At 45.2% G+C, this 23,631-nt stretch overlaps 1 protein-coding gene across 1 annotated transcript in view; it reads left to right on the forward strand.

Moving 5' to 3' along the window:
- The window catches only part of LOC124556243 (potassium voltage-gated channel unc-103), a 700,301-nt gene that overhangs the window by 484,361 nt on the left and 192,309 nt on the right, over positions 1-23,631 (forward strand). The window contains exon 9 of the mRNA XM_047130231.1: positions 4,756-4,916. Within this exon, the coding sequence (XP_046986187.1) occupies positions 4,756-4,916 (161 nt within the window). The remainder of the gene's footprint in view (positions 1-4,755; positions 4,917-23,631) is intronic.

The following is a 23,631-nucleotide window of genomic DNA, read 5'->3' on the forward strand; positions in this document are numbered from 1 at the left end:
TCTTGTGTGGAGGCTCTTAGCGCTATGGGACTTAACTTCTGAGGTCACCAGTCTCTTGTGTGGACCTCTGTATTTGTGGTTAAGAGAATCACTACACCAGGTATTAAGCTATTCACATACGATTTAACACATTCACATGAGAATTTACATTTTTGACTCAACCCCTGAAAATCTCCTATCCAAAATGTGTAACCCAGTGTCTGACTTATGATGTTGTAAGAATTCTAGCCATACTGCTAGCATATGCATTTTTTAGGAAACATAGTCCGATATTACAGAGAAAATATTGGATAATAGTAACACTGATGGATTGGACAACAGTGTTAACATTAGAACCAAGTAATATAATGGAAGATTTGTACACAGTAAGAAGGCTCATTGGTAATCCAGTGAACTATTGAACTGTTTAATTTAGTCCTGATGCTAGTTTAGCTGTGGCTGCCAAAACTAGAGAAATCTGGTGTCCACGGCAGCATTTGGTGAACCAAAACTATGAGTTCTTTGCTGCTAGTGTTATGTCTCTCACTTAGGGCCAACAATGTTTATTGAAAACAATAAACTTCAGTAAGGACAAATTAAAACTGTTTGAGTCCATGAACCAAACAATGATAGTTGTCAGTAGCACATTTATCTGAGCTATGATACAAATTATTGTGAAATGGCACCTGATTCTGCTGAATAAAGCTCAATCCCTAAGTAGCCAATAAGCATGTGTTAAGTAATCAATATTCAATTAAGGCTAGTGGCAGTTGAACTACAGGTTCATAATTCATAGCACTGTGCACACAGTAATTAGTCATGGCAGTTAAGGACCACAGGTACAGGCAAGTTGAATAACATTAAGTGAGGGAGAGACCGCTGCCAGGTGGCCTTATATTCATCCACATTGAACTTTACATGACTGGCAAGCAATATCAGCATATTCTTACTGCAAGCACCTGTGCCAATTGTGGTTGATGTTACATGTATTGATAAGTCTATATCTTTCATTTTCATGACCGATGAGATTACTGAAGTTACATATAGAGTCTTGGTATAACAGAGATTCCTTCAGTCACATGAAGTAAATATCATGTAAATATTATTGGATTTGCCAATTTAATGTACAAACTGCATTTTATTTCATGGAAATGGATGAAGAAAAATATGGTGCTATAAGTAATAAGAAAATTTTCAAAATATAGATTTAATAATCATACAAAAAAAATAGATGTAGACAACTTATAAATTCCATATAAGGATGTACTCACCAATAAACAAAATTATACAGACTGTTTATGGTTCACCGTTCATTAAAAAAAGTAATTCCAAATACTTTGGTTTGCTATTGATTTAGGTAATTCCAAACACATTTTACAGACATATAAGGTTATTCATAACTTATTAAATATGGGCTTAAAATATCTAGAATTAATCTGAGCTATATTAAAAACCCACAATTTCCATTGCATCTGTAAGAACACTGGCTCATTGAACACTCTTGCAAGATACTCTTTAATCTTTAACAATGGAAAATCCAGAATGGAATGTAACAATATCACGAAAAAGATAGCTACTACTCACCATATAGTAGAAATGCTGAGTTGCAGATAAGCATAGCAAAAAGACTGTCACAAAATGAGCATCCAGCCAACAAGACCTTTGTCAAAGAAACACACACACACACACACACACACACACACACACATACACACACACACACACACACACAGTCAAGCAAACGCAACTCCCACACAAATGAACACAGTCTCTGGTTGCTGAAGTCAGGCCAGGACAAGCGACCAGCAGTGCGTGATGGGATAGACAACCAGCCGGGGATAAGGAGGAGGCTGGGGCAGGGACAGGAAGGGATAGCAGGTAGGGGTGGGGGACAGTGAAGTCCTGCTAATGGGAGTGTGCAGGTGTGAGCTGGAGAGAGGGTAGAGCAGCTGGTTCAGTCAGGAGGTTGGATGGAGAGTGGAGGAGGGAGGAAAAAAGGAGTGGAGTAAAAAGACTGGGAGCATTGGTGGAATAGAGGGCTATGTACTGCTGGAATGGGAACAAGGAAGGGGCTAGATGGGTGAGGACAATGACTAACGGAGGTTGAGGCCAGGAGCATCAAGGAAATGTAGGGTATATTGCAGGGAGAGTTCCCATGTGTGGAATTCAGTGAAGCTGGTATTGGTGGGTAGGATTCAGATGGCACAGGCTGTGAAGCAGTCATCAAAATGAAAAATGTCGTACTGGGTGGCATGCTCAGCAACAGGGTGGTCCAGTTGTTTCTTGGCCACAGTTTGTTAGTGGCCATTCATGTGACAGACAACTTGTTGGTTGCCATGCCCACCACATAGAATATAGCACAGGGGTTGCAGCTTAGCTTGTACATCACATGACTGGTTACACAGGTAGCCCTGCCTTTGATGAGATAGGTAATGTCTGTGACTTGACTGGAGTAGGTGGTTGTGGGAGGACATATGGGACAGGTCTTGAATCTAATTTCATTACAGGGATATGAGTCATGAGACAAGAGGTTGGGAGCAGGGGTTGTGTAGAGATGGACAAGGATATTGTATAGGTTCGGTGGGTGGGTGAATACCACTGTGGGGGTGGAGGGTGGGGGGGGGGGAGGGAAGGATAGTGGGTAGGACGTTTCTCATTTCAGTGCATGAAAAGATGTAGTTGAAACCCTGGTGGAGAATGTAATTCAGTTGCTCCAATTTAGGTGCTGCTGAGTCACGAGGGGAATGCTCCTCTGTGGTCAGAATGGTGGGACTTTGGGAGATGGTGGGTTAGTGGAAAGATAAGGCATGAGAGATCTGTTTTTGTACAAGATGGGAGGGTAATTACCATCTGTAAAGGCCTCAGTGAGACACTTGTAAATTTCTAGAGAGACAGCTCATCATAGCATATGTTATGGCCATGGGTGGCTAGGGTGTATTGAAGGGACTTCTTGGTATGTACTGGGTGGAAACTGTCAAAGTGGAGGTTTTGTTGGTGGTTGGTGAGTTTGATATGGACAGAGGTACTGATGTAGCCATCTTTGAGATGGAAGTCAATATCAAGGAAGATGGCATATTGGGTTGAGTAGGACCAGGTGAAGGAAATGGGGGAGAAAGTGTTGAGGTTCTGGAGGAATATGGATAGGGTGTCCTCACCCACAATCCAGATCATGATGTCATCAGTGAATCTGAACCAGCTTGAGGGGCGGGGTGGCGCAGTGGTTAGACAGTGGACTCGCATTCGGGAGGACGACGGTTCAATCCCGCGTCCGGCCATCCTGATTTAGGTTTTCCGTGGTTTCCCTAAATCACTCCAGGCAAATGCCGGGATGGTTCCTCTGAAAGGGCACGGCCGACTTCCTTCCCAATCCTTCCCTAATCCGATGAGACCGATGACCACGCTGTCTGGTCTCCTTCCCCAAAAAACCAACCAACCAACCAGCTTGAGGGGTTTGGGATTCTGGGTGTTTATTAAGGATGCCTGTAGATGGCCCATGAATAGGTTGGCATGGTCTGATACCATGTGGGTGCCTATAGCCATACCTCAGGTTTGTTGGTAGGTAATACTTTCAAAGGAGAAGTAATTGTGGGTGAGGATGTAGTTGTTCATGGCAAGTAGAAAGGAGGTTGTCAGTTTGTAATCCATCAAACATTGGGAACAGTAGTGTTCAGTAGCAGTAAGGCCTTGGACATTAGGGATGTTAGTGTAAAGAGATGTGGCACCAATAGTGACCAGCAGGGCACTGTGTGGTTAAATAACAGGAACTTTGGAGAGTCTGTGGAGGAAATGGGTGGTATATTTTATATAGGAAGGTAGGTTGTGGGTAATACGTTGAAGCTGTTGGTCTAAAAGAGCAGAGCTGCACTACCCTCTCCCTACCTCATCTCTGCATGCTCCCACTAGCAGCACTTGACTGTTCCCCACCTCTAACCTGTTACCCCTCCCGCTTCCCTCCCCAGCCTCCTAATTACCCCTACCTGGTTGCCTCTCCCATCACTCGCTGTTGCTTGTAGTCCGGCTTCAGCTGTCAGACTCTGTGGGTCATGTGTGTGTGTGTGTGTGTGTGTGTGTGTGTGTGTGTGTGTGTGTGTGTGTGTGTATGTGTGTGTGCGTGTGTGCATGTGCACATGCGCACACTGTCTCTTTTCAACAAAGGCCTCATTGGCTGAAAGCTCATTCTGTGACAGTCTTTTTGTTGTGCCTATCTGCGACTCAGAATCTCTGCTGTATTGTGAGTAGCAATTACCTTTTTCATAATATTGTTACTCTTTAACCAGGGAATTTCTAAAGAGTGCAAGGGATAACATAAGTCGTAAGTGTAAATGGTAAGTGTAAATAAAGCTATATAAATTTTAACATGCCCATATAATAATTTGCAGTTTATATCTGTTCACAGATACAACACATTTACTTACATTTACAAAGTTTGAAAACCTCACACATAGCATGATAAAAGAAAGGATACTGACAGGCAAATAAGCTTATAGAATTGAAGGTGTATAGATTGTTCTAAATTCTATATTTCTGTTTGTGTGTCTGTGATAATTGTGTGTGGAAAATACTTCGCGTTGTAGGTGATGGTCTACAGATTTTGTGCAAAATATTGACAAGAACAATGTGTGTAGAGGATGGTCCTGTGGCATTATTTTTGTATGATGAAAAATTTCTCCTTTCTTATAATTAAACTTATAAAAGAAGCCTATGATATAGTTGTTTACTTTGATGAACTATTTTTGTACCATTTAAATCTTTGCATTATACTTTTTTTATTTTCAGCACTTATGTATGCCAGCATATTTGGAAATGTATCTGCAATCATACAGCGACTGTATTCAGGGACTGCAAGATATCATACACAGATGCTGAGAGTGAGAGAATTCATTCGTTTTCACCAGATACCTAATCCTTTACGCCAGAGGTTGGAAGAATACTTTCAGGTATGATATTCCTTTACAGTCATTAGTCTTTATTATTGGCTTCTGTTACATTTCATTCTTTGTCAAAACTGAGTTCAGTTTGCTTTGAATTGTGTTCCAAGTTGTCTCACTTGAGTAGTTCTAAATTTCCAAGAGCTGTTGTGCATGTTGGAAAGGACAGAGTACTATGAAAGATTGAAACAATGAGGGAATGTTGATTCACAGATATGAATGTTATCATACTCTATAATTTTTTTTTTCACTGGTGTCACTTGAGAGAATTTTGTAGGGTGAAGAAGTTTGTATTGATAAACTGTTCCACAAAATTTGTTCTGTGTACATACAGATCTTTCCAGAAAAACAGTATCTGTATTAACTGTCATGTAATACATGAAACTATTTTTCAGTGTCTTGTTTTACAGTGTACAATGGAGTGTCCATCACCATGTACAGGGTGTTTCAAAAATGACCGGTATATTTGAAACGGCAATAAAAACTAAACGAGCAGCGATAGAAATACACCGTTTGTTGCAATATGCTTGGGACAACAGTACATTTTCAGGCGGACAAACTTTCGAAATTACAGTAGTTACAATTTTCAACAACAGATGTCGCTGCAAGTGTTGTGAAAGATACAGAAGACAACGCAGTCTGTGGGTGCGCCATTCTGTACGTCGTCTTTCTGCTGTAAGCGTGTGCTGTTCACAACGTGCAAGTGTGCTGTAGACAACATGGTTTATTCCTTAGAACAGAGGATTTTTCTGCTGTTGGAATTCCACTGCCTAGAACACAGTGTTGTTGCTGATGTGTTGGTAAATGTGCCAACACCTTGTAAATAGAGGAGGCCGAAAACGAAGCTATCTAACGCAGACGGGCGTGAATTCTGGAACAGGATAAGTATTGAATGCTAATAAGAAAAGTATGCAGCTCCTCGAATACTTATCTTTTATTCTTTGATGTGAATTACAGCATTCTAGATGAGACATTTCATACGATAACTATCAAACTATGTAAGGCTAATGGCGCCTTGCTAGGTCATAGCCATGGACTTAGCTGAAGGCTATTCTAACTGTCTCTCGGCAAATGAGAGAAAGGCTTCATCAGTGTAGTCGCTAGCAAAGTCGTCGTACAACTGGGCGAGTGCTATATCGTATCTCAAGACCTGCCTTGTGGTGGCGCTCGGTCTGCGATCACACAGTGGCGACACGCGGGTCCGACATGTACTAAATGGACCGCGGCCGATTTACCTACCACCTAGCAAGTGTGGTGTCTGGCGGTGACACCACATTCCTCCCCCGCAAATCGGTGAACGGTCGTGTTATAAGGCTTCCGCCCGCCGTGGGGAGGACCCCATGTTGACGTATGCGATGAGGTGGGGAGCCTAACAACAGGCGAAGCTGTGCCACCCGCACCCGGCCATTCGGTCCAAGGGGAGCTAGGAAACGCCTGACAACCTAGTCCAGGGTACACGTCAACATGCGGTGTATGCGCCCGTAAAGAGACAGGAGCGGCCGAAGGGTCGACCTCCATTGCGTCGGGGTACCCGACGCGCAAAGACGCCATGTGGTCCGGAGCGGGCAAGAGGTCCATGGCGGAGGACGGCTGGTCACGGGAAGCGATCGGCGGCGCGTGACCCAGGGAGGCGCTTGGCGGCTGCAGCGAAGCGTCTACCGCGGGCGGCGGCGGCTGGAGGACAGGCGGCGGCGGCGGCGGCGCGACGCCATGGGGCAAAATGGAAGGCATCGTCGGTAACACCTGGGGATGAGGCGAGCCAGTAGATGGGTCCCCAGGGCGCTGACCAGACGGCACCGTCGCTGAAAGCAGACGGGGAGCGGCAGAACCCGTGCGACAACAGAGGCGCAGCTGATTGAGATGCCGACGCACCTCACCAGAGGCCCCCAAAACCAAATACATTGCGCGGCCGAGGCAGCGAAGAATGCGCCCTGCGAGCCAACACCGTGAACCTCGATAGTTGCGATAGAATACAACGTCGCCTGGAGCAAAAGCAGGAGTCTGCCGCTGCACAGGAACCTGATGCGGCGGATGCAGCAAAGACATCAAGGTTCGATGAGGACGACCGTGGAGCAACTCAGCCGGCGAGCGACCATCTCGGGGCTGAGAGCGAAACGAAGACAAATAGAGCAACAATGCGTCCTCCCGAGAATGCGATTCTTTCAATTTCAACATCTGTGACTTGAAAGTCTGGACCAATCGTTCAGCGGCACCGTTTGACTGAGGCGAAAACGGCGCGGAAGTCAGATGTTGAATACCATTGGCCTGGCAGAATGACTGAAATTCTGCGGACATGAATTGTGGGCCATTGTCGGAAAGAAGAGTCTGCGGAAGACCTTCAATGCAAAAGATAGCAGACAACGCTTGGATGGTGGCAGAGGACGTCGTGGAAGACATCCGGACAACAAAAGGAAAATTACTGAAGGCATCTACCAGAACCAACCATCGAGCATTCCAGAATGGACCAGCAAAATCGATGTGCAAGCGTTGCCAAGGGGAAGTGGCGTTTGGCCATGCAAAGACTTTCCGCGGCGGTGCGGATTGTTGTTCGGCACACGCCATGCAAGAAGAACACATATTCGTAATTGCAGCATCGATTCCGAACCAAGTACAGTGCTGACGAGCAAGTTGTTTCGTTCGCACTATACCCCAATGTCCTTGGTGAAGAAGCCGTAAGACAGAGGACTGTAACGAACGTGGAACCACGACTCTGGACTGATCATTATCAGAACGCAACAACAAAACACCACGTCGAACAAAAAGTCTCTCCTTGTGAGCAAAAAATCGGCGAACCAACGGATCCTCGATCCGAGACTTTGACAAAGGCCATTCCGTATCAACATAACGCAAAACGGAAGCAAGGACAGGGTCAGCAGCTGTGGCTGTAGCTACACGACGAAAATCAATCGGAAACGATTCGACCACTTCATCGGTTTCCGCATCAATGAACATGCAAGCAAGTTCGGAAGAATCGAATGCTTTATTCTCAGCAACAGGCAAACGGGACAACGCATCGCCGTTTCCGTGCTTAGCAGTGGACCGATACAAGATATCGTAGCGATACTGCGAGAGGAAAATAGACCAGCGAATGAATTTCTGCGCTTTACGCCGAGGCACAGGCTTGTTCGGATGGAAAAGCGACGTCAAAGGTTTGTGGTCTGTGAGGATGGTAAAGTGAGGACCATACAAGAAATCATGGAACTTAGTAACACCAAACACGAGAGCCAAAGCTTCTTTCTCTATCTGTGAATAATTTCTTTGCGCAGATGAGAGCAATTTTGACGCAAAGGCAATAGGGTGATCATGCGAGCCAACTTGGTGCGCAAGCACAGCACCGATCCCGAAATTCGATGCATCTACCATCAACAAAAGGGGTTTCTGGGGATCGAATGGCGTAAGGCAAGTATTAGAAAGCAACGCCGATTTCAACTGGCGAAAGGCGCGTTCGCATTCCGTCGTCCAGACGAACGGGACACCTTTACGGCGTAAGCGATGAAGCAGAGCTGAAATAGAAGAGGCATTGCGCAGAAAGCGATGATAATAGTGAATTTTACCCAACACACTCTGTAGCTCTTTCATATTGTGTGGTGAAGGCAAATCTTGTATGGCACGGAGGTGCTCTGGACTCGGGCATTGATGACATGGCGCAGGTATGGTAAGTCACGAGCAAAAAACACACATTTGTCCTTCCGTAAGCGAAGACCATGTTGGCGCAATACCTGAAATAATGTTCGTAGGTGTGCTAAATGCTCGTCTGCCGTCTTTCCGGAGATCACAATATCGTCCAGATAGTTCGCAGCCGTAGGGACCGACGCACAAACAGTTTGTAAATATTGCTGAAACAATGCAGGGGCGGATGCACACCCGAATGGCAGTCTTTTGAATCGGTACAAACCAAGATGCGTGTTAACCACCAAGACGCGCTGTGATTCGGCGTCCACTGCGATTTGCAAGTACGCATCTGCTAGGTCCAACTTGGAAAAGTATTTACCCGGGCACAGTTTATCAAAAAGATCTTCTGGGCGGGGTAAGGGAAAAGTTGCAATAACGAGTTGTGGATTCACTGTTGCCTTGAAGTCCACACAAAGTCTCAGTTTTCCGGAAGGTTTTGGCAAAATTACTAAGGGTGAGGCCCAGAGAGAAGCTTGCACACGTTCAATTACACCCTGCGATTCTAAATCGTTTAATGTTCTTGCGACCTCATCACGCAATGCGTGGGGAACATTGCGCGCTCGGAAAAATTTCGGTTGTGCGTTTACTTTCAGTTCCAAATGTGCTTCATAGTTTTTAGCGCAACCAAGGCCCGGTGCAAAAATGTCTGCAAATTCTTTACACAGACGAGAAACACTGTCTGAAGGCACAGTCTGGTTCACTGATAGGACCCGATTTACAATAGACATGTTAAACAACTGAAATAAATCTAAACCAAACAAGTTCACTGCAGTAGAAGAATGAAGAACGTAAAATGACACAAGTTTTGTTTGTCCCTTGTATGTTGCAAGAAGGCTGCACTGTCCTAACACAGGGATCTGCTGTCCTGAATAACTTTTTAACTGAACATTTGCGGCACGCAACGGAGGTTTGCCCAGTTGTTTGTACGTGTCGTGATTGAGCAGTGAAACTGCAGCTCCGGTATCGAGCTGGAATGGTATGACCTTGCCATTAAAGTCCAAATCTACAAAAAGTTTATTGTCCTGCTGACGACAAGAGCGACTGTTTTGTGCAATTTGAACAGACACTGGTACTGAATCACTTGTTAATTGACGTGATTTCCGGCGACGTCGATGCAGACTTTTTATGGGATGAACACCGTCACAGTTAGAGAAAGTGGCACTGGACGAAGTGGAATTAACTACATGAATGTCCATGGGCGAAGGTTCACGAGCCTGAGTGTCCTTGGTTCGATTCCGGCGCGAAGCAAAGGGCCTGCAATGATTAAGAGTGTCTGATCTGAGCTTTTTCTGGCAAACACTTTGAACATGTCCTTTCTTATTACAGAAAAAGCAAATAGCATGGCGTGACGGGCAATTTTCACGCGAATGTCTAGTAGCACACCACGGGCAAGATTTCACTGCAGTTGTATTCTGTCGCGGCACACCTGGTTTAGAGCATGGCGGCAGCTGCGCAGACATGTGCGAGGGCAGTTTACCGGGCCACGTAGCGCATCCGGCGGGCCGGTCAATGTTACACACGGCTGGCGAAGTTTCAAAAGATTCCTGAGCACAGTCAAGCGTGTCTTGTTTGTCCAATATGTCTATCACTTGTTGAAGGGAGGGATTGACGAGTTTCAAAATTTGCTCCCGTATGCGAACATCAGAAACGTTCTGTGCTATTGTATCACGCACCATAGTATCTGAATAAGGAAGGCCACAGTCACATTCAAACGCACAATCCCATCCTCGTCGCCAATGATGTGTTGGTAAATGTGCCAACACCTTGTAGATAGAGGAGGCCAAAAAGGAAAGTATCTAACGCAGACGGGCGTGAATTCTGGAACAGGATAAGTATTGAATGCTAATAAGAAAAGTATGCAGCTCCTCGAATACTTATCTTTTATTCTTTGATGTGAATTACAGCATTCTAGATGAGACATTTCATACGATAACTATCAAACTATGTAAGGCTAATGGCGCCTTGCTAGGTCATAGCTATGGACTTAGCTGAAGGCTATTCTAGCTGTCTCTCGGCAAATGAGGGGAAGGCTTCGTCAGTGTAGTCGCTAGCAAAGTCGTCGTACAACTGGGCGAGTGCTATATCGTATCTCGAGACCTGCCTTGTGGTGGCGCTCGGTCTGCGATCACACAGTGGCGACACGCGGGTCCGACATGTACTAAATGGACTGCGGCCGATTTAAGCTACCACCTAGCAAGTGTGGTGTCTGGCGGTGACACCACAGTTGCAACAAGACAAAGTTTTCAACGGAGGTTAAATGTAACCAAAGGACCGAAAAGCGATACAATAAAGGATCTGTTTGAAAAATTTCAACGGACTGGGAACGTGACGGATGAACGTGCTGGAAAGGTAGGGCGACCGCGTACGGCAACCACAGAGGGCAACGCGCAGCTAGTGCAGCAGGTGATCCAACAGCGACCTCGAGTTTCCGTTCGCCGTGTTGCAGCTGTGGTCCAAATGACGCCAACGTCCACGTATCGTCTCGTGCGCCAGAGTTTACACCTCCATCCATACAAAATTCAAACGCGGCAACCCCTCAGCGCCGCTACCATTGCTGCACGAGAGACATTCGCTAACGATATAGTGCACAGGATTGATGACGGCGATATGCATGTGGGCAGCATTTGGTTTACTGATGAAGCTTATTTTTACCTGGACGGCTTCGTCAATAAACAGAACTGGCGCATATGGGGAACCGAAAAGCCCCATGTTGCAGTCCCATCGTCCCTGCATCCTCAAAAAGTACTGGTCTGGGCCGCCATTTCTTCCAAAGGAATCATTGGCCCATTTTTCAGATCCGAAACGATTACTGCATCACACTATCTGGACATTCTTTGTGAATTTGTGGTGGTACAAACTGCCTTAGACGACACTGCGAACACCTCATGGTTTATGCAAGATGGTGCCCGGCCACATCGGATGGCCGACGTCTTTAATTTCCTGAATGAATATTTCGATGATCGTGTGATTGCTTTGGGCTATCCGAAACATACAGGAGGCGGCATGGATTGGCCCCCTTTTTCGCCAGACATGAACCCTTGTGACTTCTTTCTGTGGGGACACTTGAAAGACCAGGTGTACCGCCAGAATCCAGAAACAATTGAACAGCTGAAGCAGTACATCTCATCTGCATGTGAAGCCATTCCGCCAGACACGTTGTCAAAGGTTTCGGGTAATTTCATTCAGAGACTACGCCATATTATTGCTACGCATGGTGGATATGTGGAAAATATCGTACTATAGAGTTTCCCAGACCGCAGCGCCATCTGTTGTTGAAAATTGTAACTACTGAAATTTCGAAAGTTTGTCTTCCTGAAAATGTACTGTTGTCCCAAGCATATTGTAACAAACGGTGTATTTCTATCGCTGCTCGTTTAGTTTTTATTGCCGTTTAAAATATACCGGTCATTTTTGAAACACCCTGTATGAAGGAACAGGCACTGTTATGATTTACAGCTGTATGAAACAGAAGAAATATATTTACAATTTTGAAAATGATTAGACTTTAGCTGTACAATTTATTGGTGACATGTGAAAATTTGTACTAGATCAGAACTTGAACCTGGATTTCTCATAAAGCAGAAATCTGTGTCTGAGCTCTGGTCCACAACACGTTTTCATATTTCATCAATACATTGTGCAGCTGAAGTCTAACTGTATTTTCAACTGCAGATACATTTCTTCCAATATATAAAAGCAGTCAAAGATAAACCCAACTCAGTTCCAAAGCTTTGAATGAACAACACATACTAACATGAATTTTTCCAAGAGACTGCTGGGAAATATGATATGTGTATTTGGCAGTTAGTATACCTTAAAAATACACAACTCTTGTCAAACATGGCTGTGAAAAGTCTTGGGAATGGTACACACTGAGGTGACGAAAGCCATGGGATACCTCCTAATATAATGTCGGACCACATTTTGCATGGTATAGTGCAGCAACTTGACGTGGCATGCACTCAGTATGTCATTGGGAACCCTGCAGAAATACTGAGTCATGCTGCCTCTATAACTATCCATAACTGGGATAGTGTTGCTGCCTAAGGATTTTGTGCATGAACTGACCTCTTGATTATGTCCATAAATGTTTGAGGGGATTCATGTCAAGCAATCTTAATGGTCAAACTATTCTCTCAAATTCCCCAAAATGTTCTTCAGACCATTTGTGAACAGTTGTGGCTCAGTGACTGGGCACATTGTCATTCACAAAATTTCTATCATTGTTTGGGAACATGAAGCCCATGACTATGAAATATTAATGTGCAAACCTGAAAGACAAAGATCTAGGTTCAAGACCAGTTTAGATACACAGTTTTTAATCTGCAGGTAGTTTCAAAACAGTGAACATTCTACTCCAGAGGGAAATATTTATTCTGGAAAGAAAACTTTATATTTAAGAGTAAATGGAAATTGTGAGAAAACGAATAATATCATTATACTATATATATATATATATATATATATATATATATATATATATATATATATGGTTATAATAGAGGGAAACATTCCACGTAGGAAATATATATCTAAAAACAAAGATGATGTGACTTACCAAATGAAAGTGCTGGCAGGTCGACAGACACACAAACAAACACAAACATACACACAAAATTCTAGCTTTCGCAACCAACGGTTGCCTCGTCAGGAAAGAGGGAAGGAGAGGGAAAGATGAAAGGATTTGGGTTTTAAGGGAGAGGGTAAGGAGTCATTCCAATCCCGGGAGCGGAAAGACTTACCTTAGGGGGGAAAAAGGACGGGTATACACTCGCACACACACACATATCCATCCATGTCTGCTTGTGTCTGTATATGTGTGGATGGATATGTGTGTGTGTGCGAGTGTATACCCGTCCTTTTTCCCCCCTAAGGTAAGTCTTTCCGCTCCCGGGATTGGAATGACTCCTTACCCTCTCCCTTAAAACCCAAATCCTTTCATCTTTCCCTCTCCTTCCCTCTTTCCTGACGAGGCAACCGTTGGTTGCGAAAGCTAGAATTTTGTGTGTATGTTTGTGTTTGTTTGTGTGTCTGTCGACCTGCCAGCACTTTCATTTGGTAAGTCACATCATCTTTGTTTTTAGATATATATATATATATATATATATATATATATATATATATATATATATTTCTGCATCAGATGTTTTTCCCTTGTTTTCCCTTGTATTACAAAAATTGACAGTTATCTTTATTTTTGTCCATCTAGATTGCACATATTTCTATAGTTGTGACTGCTTTTTTTTACAGTCAAATTATCTTCAGAGCTGAGTGTGTCATCTACATGCTTTGTCATGGGATAATATGTTCGGTGATGTAGCATAAATATTGATTATAGGATTTGATAGGTTACTCTTGTCATGACATACTAAGCTATGAAGATGTTTTGGTGGATCTGAAACTGGTAATAACATTAGAAATACAGGGTGAAGCAAAATTCATGGACTCGGGCTTCACAGCGCGGCTTCTCACATGCCAGGAATAAAAAAATGCCTCTTTAAAAATTTGGTCTGTTGAGTACATCCAGCAGGAAAAGGATGTTAAAGAGTGGCAATCTGGCAACACTGTAAGTACATGCATGGTAACTACCTCTATCAGCAAATGTTAGTTGTGCTGTACAGTTGGTGCAGTGGATAAAGTTTTGGATTAGCATGCAGGAGGTTGAGAGTTCAATCCTGAGTTGGGGTGCATTTTTTGTAGTTGCTACTTTCATTATGACATTTCATACTGTAATATACTCTGTTCATTAGATCACATGTATCCTAAATTTACAACATTTTGTAACGCTGAATGTAGGAAATATGTGGTTAGACAAATAACAAAAAGCCAGTTGAAAGAAATGGCCTGTCATAGGACCAAATAACTACAAAAACAATATCAATTTTGAGATGCTAAAGGTGATAGGGCAGTACAACAACACAACATCTACACTACTGGCCATTAAAATTGCTACACCAAGAAGAAATGCAGATGATAAATGGGTATTCATTGGTCAAATATATTATACTAGAACTGACACGTGATTACATTTTTACGCAGTTTGCATGCATAGATCCTGAAAAATCAGTACCCAGAACAGCCACTTCTGGCCGTAATAACGGCCTTGATACGCCTGGGCATTGAGTCAAACAGAGCTTGGATGGCGTGTACAGGCACAGCTGCCCATGCAGCTTCAACACGACACCATAGTTCATCAAGAGTAGTGACTGGCATACTGTGATGAGCCAGTTGCTCAGCCACCATTGACCAGATGTTTTCAATTGGTGAGAGATCTGGAGAATGTGCTGACCAGGGCAGCAGTAGAACATTTTCTGCATCCAGAAAGGCCCGTACAGGACCTGCAACATGCGGTCGTGCATTATCCTGCTGAAATGTAGTGATTTGCAGGGATCTAATGCAGGGTAGAGCCATGGGTTGTAACACATCTGAAATGTAACGTCCACTGTTCAGAGTGCCGTCAATTCGAACAAGAAGTGACCAAGACGTGTAATGAATGGCACCCCATACCATCACGCTGGGTGATAAGCCAGTATGGCGATGATGAATACACGCATCCAATGTGCGTTCACCGTGATGTGGCCAAACATGGATGCGACCATCATGATGCTGTAAACAGAACCTGGATTCATCTGAAAAAATGACATTTTGCCAATCGTGCATCCAGGTTGGTCGTTCAGTACACCATCGCAAGCACTCCTGTCTGTGATGCAGCATCAAGGGGAATCACAGCCATGGTCTCCAAGCTGATAGTCCATGCTGCTGCAAACATTATTGAACTGTTCGTGCAGATGGTTGTTGTCTTGCACATGTCCCCATCTGTTGACTCAGGGATCGAGATGTGGCTGCAACATCCGTTACGGCCATGCAGATAAGATTCCTGTCATCTCGACTGCTAGTGACACGAGGCCATTGGGATCCAGCATGGCATTCTGTATTACCCTCCTGAACCCACTGATTCAATATTCTGCTAACAGTCATGGGATCTTGACCAACGCGAGCAGCAATGTCGCGATACGATAAACCGCAATCGCGAAACGCTACAATCCGACCTTTATCAAAGTTGAAAACATGATGGTACACATTTCTCCTTCTTACATGAGGCATCACGACTACGTTTCACCAGGCAATACAGGTCAACTGCTGTTTGTGTATGAGAAATTGGTTTGAAACTTTCGTCATGTCAGCATGTTGTAGGTGTCACCACCGGCGCCAACCTTGTGTGAATGCTCTGAAACGCTAATCATTTGCATATCACAGCATTTTCTTCCTGTTGGTTAAATTTCACATCTGTAGCATGTCATCTTCATAGTGTAGCAATTTTAATGGCCAGTAGTGTTTTTGTCATTTATACTACATGTAATATGAGTGCTCAGATCTCCCTCATTAGCAACCAGTGACAATAATAATGTCCCTATTAATGACTGCATGACTTTCACAGTAAAATACATTGTCCTTAGAACATTAGATGCTCAAAGCGACCTCCTTGCACATCCAAACGTTGTGCAACCCACCTCATCGTGCAGCTCTGAACCCTCTGCAGCAAAGCTGCATCCACAATAACAAGAGAAGCATGAACACATGCTACCAATTCATCCACATTAGTTGGTGGAGTAGAGTAGACATGCTCCTTCAGGTGTCCTCACAAGAAGAAATCCTGGGGATTTAGGTCAGGTGAACATGGTGGCCATACAACTGGACCACTATGTCCAAGCCATTTCCCTGGAAATGTTCTGTCCAAATACTGTCGCACATTGATTCGAGAATGTGGAGGTGAACCATCATGTTGGAACCATATCCTCTGTCAAACATGTAATGGAACATCTCCCAGTGCATCAAGCTGATAGTTTGAGAGGGGTGCAGCTCATGCTCATGCATGATGTTAATGACAGTGCATTGTGAGACACACAGCTGTCTTGCTATGCTACGTGCACTTCACTGAGGTTCTTGGTGTATGACCTCCAGAATAGCTTCCTCAGTAGTTGGAGTATGGCCTGTCTGTGGATGACCTCTGTAATGTGATGGTGGAAGGATAGAACCTGATTCCTGAAGGTAGAGCTCCAGACAACGAAACACATTTTCATATGGTTGGCGTTGACAATGATATCTAGCAGCATATTCATGAGTGACAACACCAGCCCAGTTATCATATGCACCAAGGATCAAAAGCATATCCACATACTCATCATTTGTGTATGCCATACATATGCCACACTGGTTCAGATGTCTACAATGAGAAAATTCAATATGTGTTCTCATCTACATTGGAGTCTGTGATGGGTGTGTTACTCTGCTCACAACTAATCCCTGTCTGGTGGACAACACCTACAGTATAAACATGGCATCAGTCCTGTGTGCTGTTCTACTGAAAACACATTATCCCTTTGACAGATATTGTCCTGCATGATGCATCCCGACAACACTAATTGTGAAATGTTCGCTTTTGAATTACACTGTTTCCCTAATGGTAACAGATGTTATGTTTCCACAATCCCATTGATAGAATAATAAGAAGAAGAATAACAATAATGCACTGAGATATGTGCTAAACAGCATGTGGTTAGCAGACTCATTGTTGAAAGGCATAATTAGTGGGTCCATGGAGATAACACACATAAATAGTAACGAAGTTTGAACATTATTCGCAAAGCATGTTGCTAATCCTACAGGTAATGTAAGGCCCTAACGAAATGTAATGAACCTGAATGAGGCAAGAATAACAGTTGGTACTGATGTATGGGACCACTGGAGCAGTGTACAAAGAAAACATCTAATAAAAGATGTAGTGCAAATAACTTAATGCCCACTGTTGTGGATTGGCTGGAGAGCCAACCCACGGAGTTTGTAGGAAGCCGAAAGGCATGCGTTTTAGCTCACGCAGGCTGGCATGAGGTCTGGAACAGGACAAGGAATTTAGAAAAAAAAGGATGTAGCTGGTGGAATACTTAACATTAATCCATTAATGTTGAACGTAGCTCTTGTCTGTACATTCTTTACAATATCAATAGCAACTGATAATGGCGCCTTGCTAGGTTGTAGCAAATGACGTAGCTGAAGGCTATGCTAACTATTGCCTCGGCAAATGAGAGCGTAATTTGTCAGTGAACCATCGCTAGCAAAGTCGGCTGTACAACTGGGGCGAGTGCTAGGAAGTCTCTCTAGACCTGCCGTGTGGCGGCACTCGGTCTGCAATCACTAATAGTGGTGACACGCGGGTCCGACATATACTAACGGACCGCGGCCGATTTAAAGGCTACCACCTAGCAAGTGTGGTGTGTGGCGGTGACACCACATTCCTCCCCCGCAAATCAGTGGACGGTTGTGGCATAAGGCTTCCGCCCGCCGTGGAGAGGACCCCATGTTGACGTATGCGACGAGGTGCGGAGCCTAACAACAGGCAAGGCTGTGCCACCCGCACCCTGCCATTCTGACCGAGGGGAGCAAGGAAACGCCTGAAAACCTGCTCCAGGGTGCACGCCAACATGCGGTATAGGCGCCCGTAGAGAGACAGTAGGGGCCGAAGGGTCGACCTCCATCGGGCCGGGGCACCCGACGGGCGAAGACAACATATGGTCCGGAGCGGGCAAGAGTTCCATGTCAGAGGACAACTGGTCATGGGAAGAGATCGGCGGCACGTGACCCAGGGAGGCACCCGGCGATTGCAGCGACGCGTCCACTGCGAGCGTCGCCAGTGGGAGAACAGGCGGCGGCGGTGGCGGCGCGTCGCCATGGGGCAAAATGGAAGGCATCGTCGGTAACACCTGGGGCTGAGGCGAGCCAGTAGATGGGTCCCCAGGGCGCTGACCGGACGGCACCATCGCTGAAAGCAGACGGGGAGTGGCAGATCCCGTGTGACGACAGAGGCGCAGCTGATTGAGATGCCGACGCACCTCACCAGAGGCCCTCAAAACCAGATACATCGTGCGGCCGAGGCAGCGAAGAATGCGCCCTTGGAGCCAACGCCGTGAACCTTGATAGTTGCGGTAGTAGACAACGTCACCTGGAGCAAAGGCAGGTGTCTGCCGCTGCACAGGAAACTGATGCGGCGGATGTAGCAAAGACATCAAGGTTCGATGAGGGCGACCGTGGAGCAACTCAGCCGGCGAGCGACCGTCTCGGGGCTGAGAGCGATACGAGGACAAAAAGAGCAATAACGCGTCCTCCTGAGAATGCGACTCTTTCAGCTTCAACATCTGTGACTTGAAAGTCCTGATCAATCGTTCAGCGGCACTGTTTGACGGTGTCGAATACGGCGCGGACGTCAGATGTTGAATACCATTGGCCTTGCAGCATGACTGAAATTCTGCGGACATGAATTGTGGGCCATTGTCGGAAACAATAGTCTGTGGAAGACCTTCAATGCAAAAGATAGTGGATAACGCTTGGATGGTGGCAGATGACCTCGTGGAAGACATCCGGACAACAAGAGGAAAATTACTGAATGAATCTACCACAACCAACCATCGAGCATTCCAGAATGGACCAGCAAAATTGATGTGTAAGCGTTGCCAAGGGGAAGTGGCTTTTGGCCATGCAAAGAATTTCCGCGATGGTGCGGATTGTTGTTCGGCACACGCCATGCAAGAACAGCACATATGCGTAATCGCAGCATCGATTCCGAACCAAGTACAGTGCTGACGAGCAAGTTGTTTCGTTCTCACTATACCCCAATGTCCTTGGTGGAGAAGCCGTAAGACAGAGGACTGTAACGAACGTGGGACCACGACCCTGGACTGATCATTATCAGAACGCAACAGCAAAACACCACGTCATACAAAAAGTCTCTCCTTGTGAGCAAAAAATCAGCGAACCATGGGATCCCCGATCCGTGACTTTGACAAGGGCCATTGAGTAGCAACGAAACGCAGAACGGTAGCCAGGACAGGGTCGGCAGCTGTAGCTGTAGCTACATGACGAAAATCAATCGGAAACGAGTCGACCACGTCATCGGTTTCCGAATCAATGAACATGCAAGCAAGTTCGGAGGAATCGAATGCCCTATCCTCAGCAACAGGCAAACGGGACAACGCATTGGCGTTTCCATGCTTAGCAGTGGTCCGATACAAGATATCGTAGCGGTACTGCGAGAGGAAAATAGACCAGCGAATGAATTTCTGCACTGTACGTGGAGGTACAGGCTTGGTCGGATGAAAAAGCGATGTCAAACGTTTGTGGTCCATGATGATGGTAAAGTGACGACCATACAAGAAATCATGATACTTAGTAACACCAAACACGAGAGCCAAAGCTTCTTTCTCTATCTGTGAATAATTTCTTTGCGCAGACGAGAGCAATTTGGACGCAAAGGCAATAGGGCGATCATGCGATCCATCTTTGTGCACAAGCACAGCACCGATCCCAAAATCCGATGCATCCACCATCAACAAAAGGGGTTTCTGGGGATCGAATGGCATAAGGCAAGTATTGGAAAGCAATGCTGATTTCAACTGGCGAAAGGCGCATTTGTATTCCGTCGTCTAGACGAACGGAACACCTTTACGGTGTAAGCGATGAAGCGGAGCTGAAATGGAAGAGGCATGGGGAACATATTTGTTATAGTAATTTATTTTTCCCAGCACACTCTGTATCTGCTTCAAATTCTGCGGTGAAGGCAAGTCTTGTATGGCACGGAGGTGCTCTGGACTGGGATGTATGCCTTGGGCATTGAGTACATGTCTCAGATAGGGTAAGTCATAAGCAAAAAACACACATTTGTCCTTCCACAAGCGAAGACCTGAAATAATGTTCTGAGATTGGCTAAATGTTCTTCTTCCGTCTTTCCGGAGATCACAATATCGTCCAGATAGTTTGCTGCAGTAGGGACCAACACACAAACAGTTTGTAGATATTGCTGAAACAATGCAGGGGCATATGCACACCCGAATGGCAGTCATTTGAATCGATACAAACCAAGATGCGTGTTAACCACCAAGACGCGCTGGGATTCTTCGTCCACCGGTATTTGCAAGTACGCATCTGCTAGGTCCAACTTTGAAAAATTTTTACCCGGGCACAGTTTGTCAAAAAGAGCTTCTGGGTGGGGTAAAGAAAAAGTTGCAGTCACTAGTTGTGGATTCACTTTTGCCTTGAAGTCCACACAAAGTCTCACTTTTCCGGAAGGTTTTTGCAAAATTACTAAGGGTGAGGCCCAGAGAGAAGCCTGCACACGTTCAATTACACCTTGTGTTTCCAAATCGTGTAATGTTTTTGCGACCTCATCACGCAATGCGTGTGGAACATTGCGCACTCTGAAGAATTTCAGTTGCATGTTTACTTTCAGTTCCAAATGCGCTTTATAGTTCTTAGCGCAACCAAGGCGCGGTGCAAAAATGTCTGCAAATTCTTCACATAGACGAGAAACACTGTCCGAAGGCACATTCTGGTTCACTGATAGGACCTGATTGACTATAGACAAGTTAAACAACTGAAACAAATTGAAACCAAACAAGTTCACTGCAGAAGAAGAACGAAGGACGTACAATGACACACGTTTTGTTTGTCCCTTGTGTGTTGCAAGAAGGCTGCACTGTCCTAACAAAGGGAGCCCGTGACCTGAATATGTAGTTAGCTTAACATTTGCGGCACGCAACGGAGGTGTGCCCAGCTGTTTGTATGTGTCGTGATTGATCAGTGAAACTGCAGCTCCGGTATCGAGCTGGAATGTCCAAGTCTGCAAAAAGTTTATTGTCCTGCTGACGACAAGAGCGACTGTCTCGTGCAACGTGAACTGACACTGGTACAAAATCACTTGTGACATGACGGGATTTCTGTTGATGTCGACACACACTATTTGTGGGACGAACACAATCACTGTTAGAGAGAGTGGCACTGGGCGGAGTGGAATGAACTACATGAATTTCCATGGGCGAAGTTTCATGAGCCGGAGTATCCTTGGTTCGATTCCGATTCCGGCGTGAAGCAAAGGGCCTGGAATGGTTGTGAGTGTCCCGATCTGAGCTTTTTCTCGCAAACACTCTGAACATGTCCTTTTTTATTACAGAAAAAGCAAATAGCCTGGCGTGACGAGCAATTCTCACGCGAATGTCTAGTAGCACACCGCGGGCATGATTTTAGCACTGCATTTGCTTGCCTGCGTGGCACACGTGGCTGAGAGCCTGGTGGCAGCTGCGCGGACGGGCGCAAGGGCTGTTTGTTCCCTGCAGCACGCCCGGCGGGCCGGTTAATGTGACACATGGCTGGTGAAGTTTCAAATGATTCCTGAGCAAAGTCAAGTGTGTCCTGTCGATCCAATATGTCCATTACTTGTTGAAGGGAGGGATTGACTAGTTTCAAAATCTGTTCCCCTATACGAACATCAGAAACGTTCTGTGCAATTGCATCACATACCATAGTATCTGAATAAGGGAGTCCACATTGACACTCATTAGCACAATCCCTAGTAAGGCCTTGCAAAGTTGCAACCCACTCCCTATTAGTCTGACCTGCCGTACGTTTTGCACGAAAGAAGGTATACCGTTTGGCAACTACATTGACTGAGTCTTTGAAATATGCATCTAATGCAGACAAAATTTCGTCGTAGGACAGAGTTGCTACATCGTGTTGGGGAAATAATTTGACTATCACACAGTAGGTGTGCATACCGACGGACGACAAAAGAAAAGGCTGCCGCTCGTTACCTTGAATTCTGTAGGCGGCGAGATGGAATCCAAATTGGCGTGACCACTCCGTACAGCTTTCCAGTGCAGCATCAAAAGGACGAAAAGTTGGTGCAACTGCGTGTTGTGGCTGCGTGAGTGGTGGAGCGGCGGCTGCTGCATCGTTTTGCATTGCATATTGACCCTGGACGAGCTGTCCAAGGGCATCCAGTAAGGCCTGCGTTTGCTGATTCTGTAAGCAATGAAATTTGGACAGTACATCTGGAGATTGTGGCGAAGCACTTACACAAGTAAATCGGGGCAGTATAATTACGAACGCGAATTGGCGTCGTCGCCAAAACGTTGTGTATTGGATGGAGGAAGCCAAAAGGCACGCGTTTTTGCTCACGCAGGCTGTCGTGAGGTCTGGAACAGGACAAGGAATTTACAAAAAAAAGGATGTAGCTGGTGGAATACTTAACTTTAATCCATTAATGTTGAACGTAGCTCTTGTCTGTACATTCTTTACAATATCAATAGCAACTGATAATGGTGCCTTGCTAGGTCGTAGCAAATGACGTAGCTGAAGGCTATGCTAACTATCGTCTCGGCAAATGAGAGCGTAATTTGTCAGTGAACCATCGCAAGCAAAGTCGGCTGTACAACTGGGGCGAGTGCTAGGAAGTCTCTTTAGACCTGCCGTGTGGCGGCGCTCGGTCTGCAATCACTGATAGTGGTGACACGCGGGTCTGACATATACTAACGGACCACGGCCGATTTAAAGGCTACTACCTAGCAAGTGTAGTGTCTGGTGGCGACACCACACCCACGACGTGGAAAGGGCTTCTTTCAAAGTTGACGAATCTCCCATTTCTATAATTGTAGTATGTAAGTACAAATATTTTCTAGAGGACCCACTGCAATTGCTGTTGACAGTTAAGATGCCAGATACCATACCACCTGGACTACATTTACCAAATAAAAAGACACATGCCTCAACCCAGGGTCGAACTCTCGACCTTCTGCATGCTAACCCAAAACTCTATCCACTACACCAACTTTACAGCATGACTAACATTTGCTGACAGAGGTAGTTACCATACATGTACTTACAGTGTTACCAGATTGCCACTCTTTAAAATCGTTTTTCTGCCGGATGTACTCACCGACCAAAATTTTGTGAGAGACATTTTTTTTGTTGCTGACATGTGAGGAGTCGCACTATGAAGCCCAAGTGCATGAATTTTGCCTCACCCTGTATATGTAATGTAGACAGCCAATAAAATTTGTCTTTAAATGTTATACATGGAGACTGGAAATCTGCAGGAAACCTCCCCACAACTTGATAATTTTACCTCAGCACGCTTCCCAAACTAAGCCCTGTTGAACATGTATTGGTCATAATAAATAAATGACTATATCAGTTCTGCTAGCCACTCAAAAGGAGAAACAACTGTCCC

The sequence above is a fragment of the Schistocerca americana genome, chromosome X, assembly GCF_021461395.2.
Source record: "Schistocerca americana isolate TAMUIC-IGC-003095 chromosome X, iqSchAmer2.1, whole genome shotgun sequence".
Classification (NCBI taxonomy): domain Eukaryota; kingdom Metazoa; phylum Arthropoda; class Insecta; order Orthoptera; family Acrididae; genus Schistocerca; species Schistocerca americana.